Source organism: Echiichthys vipera (genome assembly GCF_963691815.1).
Source record: "Echiichthys vipera genome assembly, chromosome: 4".
NCBI classification, from domain to species: domain Eukaryota; kingdom Metazoa; phylum Chordata; class Actinopteri; order Perciformes; family Trachinidae; genus Echiichthys; species Echiichthys vipera.
The window spans coordinates 35,777,300-35,784,799 of NC_139829.1; the positions used below are offsets into that span (position 1 = coordinate 35,777,300).

General features: G+C 53.4%; 1 protein-coding gene across 1 annotated transcript in view; it reads left to right on the forward strand.

The window, feature by feature from the left end:
* Window positions 1–7,500, forward strand: part of LOC310946391 (regulator of G-protein signaling 3-like) — a 19,588-nt gene that overhangs the window by 256 nt on the left and 11,832 nt on the right. The window contains exons 2-8 of the mRNA XM_083912837.1: window positions 2,125–2,206; window positions 2,338–2,443; window positions 3,237–3,333; window positions 3,400–3,639; window positions 4,596–4,635; window positions 4,715–4,938; window positions 7,327–7,410. Of these exons, the coding sequence (XP_083768963.1) occupies window positions 2,125–2,206; window positions 2,338–2,443; window positions 3,237–3,333; window positions 3,400–3,639; window positions 4,596–4,635; window positions 4,715–4,938; window positions 7,327–7,410 (873 nt within the window). The remainder of the gene's footprint in view (window positions 1–2,124; window positions 2,207–2,337; window positions 2,444–3,236; window positions 3,334–3,399; window positions 3,640–4,595; window positions 4,636–4,714; window positions 4,939–7,326; window positions 7,411–7,500) is intronic.

A 7,500-nucleotide genomic window follows, 5' to 3' on the forward strand; every position in this document is an offset into this window, starting at 1 on the left:
AAAGATCAAATCCTCAAAAACCAAAAACAGTTAAAGTGAAATCAGGAGAGATGCTAACAGCTGACGTGGCTAACAGGGGTTAGCTCGTGGCTAACAGGGGTTAGCTCGTGGCTAACAGTGGTTAGCGCAGGGCAGCACGGGGAAGGCATTCAAAGGTCTTTTTTAACCACTAATGCTGCTGAAAATAACACACACACACACACACACACACACACACACACACACTGTGATGGACTTTACTATGAGAGGAGCTGGTGCAGGGGCCAGTAGGTAAATCTTTAAAACACTCTTTAATAAACTCTGTGTGTGTGTGTGTGTGTGTGGGGGGGGGGGGGGGGGGGGGGGGCGACTCTTCTTATGCTGCAGAGGTTTGCTTCGACTCTCATCATCGGCCTCCTCTGATTGGCTGCTCAGTGTGATGTCACTACAGGCTGTTTGTCATTTCCCGTCAAAACCACCAGTTTCCTGTTTGTGTGTGTGTGTGTTAGAGCTGTGTGTGTGTGTGTGTGTGTGTGTCTGTGTGTGTGTTAGAGCTGTGTCTGTGTGTGTGTGTGTGTGTGTGTGTCTGTGTGTGTGTGTGTGTGTGTGTGTGTGTGACTGTGTGTGTGTGTCTGTGTGTGTCTGTGTGTGTGTGTGTGTGTGTGTGTGTGTGTGTGTGTGTGTGTGTGTGTGTGTGTGTGTGTGTGTGTGTGTGTGTGTGTGTGTGTGTGTGTGTGTGTGTGTGTGTGTGTGTGTGTGTGTGTGTGTGTGTGTGTGTGTGTGTGTGTGTGTGTGTGTGTGTGTGTGTGTGTGTGTGTGTGTGTGTGTGTGTGTTTGAACAGGGGTCTCCGTCTCTACACAAACACTTCGTTCAAACAGGAACTCTTCAGCCCTGAGTTGTGTCTGTCAGGCTCAGGGGCAGAACCCTGGTTAGTTTGGAGCCCTGGTTGTTGACTGAAGGGTGCGTGTGTGTGTGTGTGCGTGTGTGTGGTGGTCACGGCCTGATGATGTCACAGTGATGTCACTTGTTGGAACAGCTGAGGGGTCCTGCGGAGCAGCACAAACATCCCCCCGCTGTTTTAATATGAGCCTGTCAGTCTGAACTCTGGGACGTTTGCGTTCCTTTGTTCAGAGAAAACTCTCAGGACGAGACGACCTTTCCTCTGTCTGCGGTTACCACGGCAACAGGGGGGGGGGGTCACGGTAACAGACAGAGTCATGGTGACAGATCTGTGTTGTAAACGAGTGTGTGTGTGTTTGGAGCTGAGCGTCCGCTCTGACTGTGTCCAGGTGACACTGACTGTGCTCTGACTGTGTCCAGGTGACACTGACTGTGTCCAGGTGACACTGACTGTGTCCAGGTGACAGTGACTGTGCTCTGACTGTGTCCAGGTGACACTGACTGTGCTCTGACTGTGTCCAGGTGACACTGACTGTGTCCAGGTGACACTGACTGTGCTCTGACTGTGTCCAGGTGACACAGACTGTGCTCTGACTGTGTCCAGGTGACAGTGACTGTGCTCTGACTGTGTCCAGGTGACAGTGACTGTGCTCTGACTGTGTCCAGGTGACAGTGACTGTGCTCTGACTGTGTCCAGGTGACACTGACTGTGCTCTGACTGTGTCCAGGTGACAGTGACTGTGCTCTGACTGTGTCCAGGTGACAGTGACTGTGCTCTGACTGTGTCCAGGTGACACTGACTGTGCTCTGACTGTGTCCAGGTGACACTGACTGTGCTCTGACTGTGTCCAGGTGACACTAACTGTGCTCTGACTGTGTCCAGGTGACACTGACTGTGCTCTGACTGTGTCCAGGTGACAGTGACTGTGCTCTGACTGTGTCCAGGTGACACTGACTGTGCTCTGACTGTGTCCAGGTGACACTGACTGTGTCCAGGTGACACTGACTGTGCTCTGACTGTGTCCAGGTGACACTGACTGTGCTCTGACTGTGTCCAGGTGACAGTGACTGTGCTCTGACTGTGTCCAGGTGACACTGACTGTGCTCTGACTGTGTCCAGGTGACAGTGACTGTGCTCTGACTGTGTCCAGGTGACACTGACTGTGCTCTGACTGTGTCCAGGTGACAGTGACTGTGCTCTGACTGTGTCCAGGTGACACTGACAGTGCTCTGACTGTGTCCAGGTGAGCGTCGTTCGGGGAAAGGATGGTTTTGGATTCACGATCTGCTGCGACTGCCCCGTCAGAGTCCAGGCCGTGGACCCGGGTAAGAGAACACACAACTGTAACCTCCCTGAGTCTGTTCTGAACTTCTCTGTCCCCTGATTGGACGGGGGCATCCTTTGCTGGGCTGTCATTGGTCCAGACTGTAGAACGCTTCCTGTCTCACGCCTGCAGGAGGTCCAGCCCACCAGTCCGGGCTCCGTCAGGGGGACTCCGTCATGCAGCTGAACGGACTTCCTGTGGAAACCTGGAAGTGTGCCGACCTCGCCCACACCATCAGGTAACCCCGCCCCTCACAGTCTGACGGACACCATCGTCATCCCAACAACAAAAAAGAAGTCCAGCAGTGGGGTTGCCAGGTTGGTCAGACCCGGCCCAGCAGCTCCAGGAGAGCGGAGTCTGTTTGAGCCTGTTTGAACCCGTCCCCTCCAGAAAACCACAGCATCAAAACAAGGATTAGAGGAGTTTGACTGACAGTTAGCGTTAGCCGTTAGCGTTAGCCGTTGCAGCTAAGTGCAGATGAAAGTGATGTTAGCATCAAGGAGCAGTGTAGCCATGTGGGCGTGCATTTGAAAGGCGTACAGTAGCTGCACCCAACAACAGACAACCCTGGCAACCAGCCTACAGTAGCTGCACCCAACAACAGACAACCCTGGCAACCAGCCTACAGTAGCTGCACCCAACAACAGACAACCCTGGCAACCAGCCTACAGTAGCTGCACCCAACAACAGACAACCCTGGCAACCAGCCTACAGTAGCTGCACCCAACAACAGACAACCCTGGCAACCAGCCTACAGTAGCTGCACCCAACAACAGACAACCCTGGCAACCAGCCTACAGTAGCTGCACCCAACAACAGACAAACCTGGCAACCAGCAACGCCCAACGCTATTGGCTGCTGCCATGGAAACATTCTGCAGATTTAACTCTGACCTTTATTTTGAAAATCTCCCGTCAGCCTGTCGTCTCTGCGCCCTCAGTCTCGTCTGCAGGCAGATTAAACGTGGCGTTCTCTCTGTGTTGACTTTGTTTCTCTGGCGTCTGATGTGAACGTTGTGTCCGTGTGTCCAGGAGCTGCTCGTCCCACATCGTGTTGGTGGTGTGGCGAGGTTTACCTGAGCTCCGGTCCGGATGTGACGCTTTGCTCCGCCCCCCGACGCACGCCCAGGTGAGTTTCCACAGATCCACCTGAAGCCGGTCTGAACACGACCACACTGACCTCTCTGTCTCCCAGACCACAGGCAGGAAGCTGCTGCCTCACCCTGCCCACAGCAAACATGGCCGCCGCCGGGGGCACGGCTCAGGGGTCCGCTCCAGTCTGGGGGGTCTGGGTTCTCTGTGGAGGGACAGGAAGGAGGACCAGGAGGAGGAGGAGGACTACTCGCCTCGAACCACCACGCTGAAGGGCACCCGTGTGACATCATCACATGGGGACAATTACATCATCCTGTCGCCCGTCAATCCAGGAGGGCAGGTGAGTCTGAGGGGGCGGGGCCTACAGGTGTCTCAGAGCGTGTCTCCTCACAGAACCACATCAGGATCCACCCGAGCCGGGTCCACCTGAGCCGGATCCACCCGAGCCGGATCCACCCGAGCCGGATCCACCCGAGCCGGGTCCACCCGAGCCGGGTCCACCCGAGCCGGATCCACCCGAGCCGGGTCCACCCGAGCCGGGTCCATCTGAGCCGGGTCCACCTGAGCCGGGTCCACCCGAGCCGGGTCCACCTGAGCCGGGTCCACCTGAGCCGGGTCCACCTGAGCCGGTCTGAGGGTGTTCCCAGGCCAGAGATTAGAACCGTCCGTAGTTCTCAGAACGTCCAGAACCCTCAGCGCTCGTTAGCCACCTAGCTGCTAACTCAACTCATGCTTTATTGACCAAAGATGAACCAGTTTGGACCCGGCTGGTCAAAGGTTATGAATAATTAGGGGCGTGGCCTCTTGAGTGACAGCTAGCCTCTGGCCCTTACTTCTCCTCGGAGGTAAACGTCAGATGGACGTACGCCCCTCCCCCCAGCGTCACATACATGCCCTTTTATGGTCAGAGGAAAGGAGGCGGAGTCAAAGTCTGATCCAGTTAGAGAGCGGAGCTGACGGAGACGCTGTGGACGTGAACACCATCCTGATGACGTTGTTGTTGTTGTTGTTGTTGTTGTTGTTGTTTTAAGGTTCTTTATCTTTGAGGGGAAATCCGTTTTAACATAATTCAGTTCTCTTTCGTGCAGCGTTCATTTAAAAACACGATCCACAGACGCGTGTTCACGCTGTGATCGCTGCGAGACAAAGCTTCTTTTATGTTCCAACGCCTTAAATCTGCGATGTTGTTGTTGTTGTTGTTGTAGTTTTTGTTGTTGTTGAGGTCGTTGTTGTTGTTGTTGTTGTTGTTGTTGTTGTTGTTGTTGTCCCTCACAGCTGGTGTCCGCTCTCTTCCAGGTGCTGCCGCCCGTGTACCAGGACCGGACCGGGACGCTGGGTGAGGCGCCGCTCTGACTCGTGCTCGTGGTCGTGAGTATTGATGACGTCACTGATGATGAACTGTCGTTGGTCTCCAGGGCGACTGTACCAGACTCACCCCAGCAGAGGTCACGACCCTGGACCCGGGTCCTTCACCTCCACCCTGCCCCCGCCCCCCTCCGCCGCCTCTTCATCAGCTCTGCCCAGTAACTATGGCAACTACCAGAACTGCACCATCATCCAATCCCACCTGCCCTGCTCCGCCTACGGACCCTACGTCATCCCGGCGCCCAGAACCCTCATCTTCCCCATCTACGTCCAGGTCAGAACCCAGAACCCTCCAGAACCTTTAGCCTGACTCAGAACCAGCGAGTCCAGACCAAGAACATCATCAGGGTCAGAATCCAGGACCCTTTACCGGGTCTAGAACATCATCATCAGGGTCAGAATCCAGGACCCTTTACCTGGTCCAGAACATCATCATCAGGGTCAGAGTCCAGGACCCTTTACCTGGTCTAGAGCATCATCATCAGGGTCAGAGTCCAGGACCCTTTACCTGGTCCAGAACATCATCATCAGGGTCAGAATCCAGGACCCTTTACCTGGTCTAGAACATCATCATCAGGGTCAGAGTCCAGGACCCTTTACCTGGTCTAGAACATCATCATCAGGGTCAGAATCCAGGACCCTTTACCTGGTCTAGAACATCATCATCAGGGTCAGAGTCCAGGACCCTTTACCTGGTCTAGAACATCATCATCAGGGTCAGAGTCCAGGACCCTTTACCTGGTCCAGAACATCATCATCAGGGTCAGAATCCAGGACCCTTTACCTGGTCTAGAACATCACCATCAGGGTCAGAATCCAGGACCCTTTACCTGGTCTAGAACATCATCATCAGGGTCAGAGTCCAGGACCCTTTACCTGGTCCAGAACATCATCATCAGGGTCAGAATCCAGGACCCTTTACCTGGTCTAGAACATCATCATCAGGGTCAGAGTCCAGGACCCTTTACCTGGTCTAGAACATCATCATCAGGGTCAGAATCCAGGACCCTTTACCTGGTCTAGAACATCACCATCAGGGTCAGAGTCCAGGACCCTTTACCTGGTCTAGAACATCATCATCAGGGTCAGAATCCAGGACCCTTTACCTGGTCTAGAGCATCATCATCAGGGTCAGAGTCCAGGACCCTTTACCGGGTCTAGAACATCATCATCAGGGTCAGAGTCCAGGACCCTTTACCTGGTCTAGAACATCATCATCAGGGTCAGAGTCCAGGACCCTTTACCTGGTCTAGAACATCATCATCAGGGTCAGAATCCAGGACCCTTTACCTGGTCTAGAACATCATCATCAGGGTCAGAGTCCAGGACCCTTTACCTGGTCTAGAACATCATCATCAGGGTCAGAGTCCAGGACCCTTTACCTGGTCCAGAACATCATCATCAGGGTCAGAGTCCAGGACCCTTTACCTGGTCTAGAACATCATCATCAGGGTCAGAATCCAGGACCCTTTACCGGGTCTAGAACATCACCATCAGGGTCAGAGTCCAGGACCCTTTACCTGGTCCAGAACATCATCATCAGGGTCAGAATCCAGGACCCTTTACCTGGTCCAGAACATCATCATCAGGGTCAGAATCCAGGACCCTTTACCTGGTCTAGAACATCATCATCAGGGTCAGAGTCCAGGACCCTTTACCTGGTCTAGAACATCATCATCAGGGTCAGAATCCAGGACCCTTTACCTGGTCTAGAACATCATCATCAGGTTCAGAATCCAGGACCCTTTACCTGGTCCAGAACATCATCATCAGGGTCAGAGTCCAGGACCCTTTACCTGGTCCAGAACATCATCATCAGGGTCAGAATCCAGGACCCTTTACCGGGTCTAGAACATCACCATCAGGGTCAGAGTCCAGGACCCTTTACCTGGTCCAGAACATCATCATCAGGGTCAGAATCCAGGACCCTTTACCTGGTCTAGAACATCATCATCAGGGTCAGAATCCAGGACCCTTTACCTGGTCTAGAACATCATCATCAGGGTCAGAATCCAGGACCCTTTACCTGGTCTAGAACATCATCATCAGGGTCAGAGTCCAGGACCCTTTACCTGGTCTAGAACATCATCATCAGGGTCAGAATCCAGGACCCTTTACCTGGTCTAGAGCATCATCATCAGGGTCAGAGTCCAGGACCCTTTACCTGGTCTAGAACATCATCATCAGGGTCAGAGTCCAGGACCCTTTACCTGGTCTAGAACATCATCATCAGGGTCAGAATCCAGGACCCTTTACCGGGTCTAGAACATCATCATCAGGGTCAGAGTCCAGGACCCTTTACCTGGTCCAGAACATCACCATCAGGGTCAGAATCCAGGACCCTTTACCTGGTCTAGAACATCATCATCAGGGTCAGAATCCAGGACCCTTTACCTGGTCCAGAACATCACCATCAGGGTCAGAATCCAGGACCCTTTACCTGGTCCAGAACATCACCATCAGGGTCAGAGTCCAGGACCCTTTACCTGGTCCAGAACATCATCATCAGGGTCAGAATCCAGGACCCTTTACCTGGTCTAGAAGTCAAATAAAGACCCTCAGTGAACTCAAAACCTGATCCACCATCATCTACCTGCTCAAAACCAGAACCCCATCAGAACCCAATCAGAACCCATCAGACTCGTGTTGTTGTTGTTTACAGCCTCTGGATCTGTGCAGTCCAGACAGAACCCTGCTGATGTCAGAGGAAATGGTTCTGCATCAGGCCGACCTGCTTCCCGCTAAGGTAACAGTACTGCTGCTGTCTGTACGACTGTGTGTACGACTGTGTGTACGACTGTGTGTACGACTGTGTGACTGTGTGTACGACTGTGTG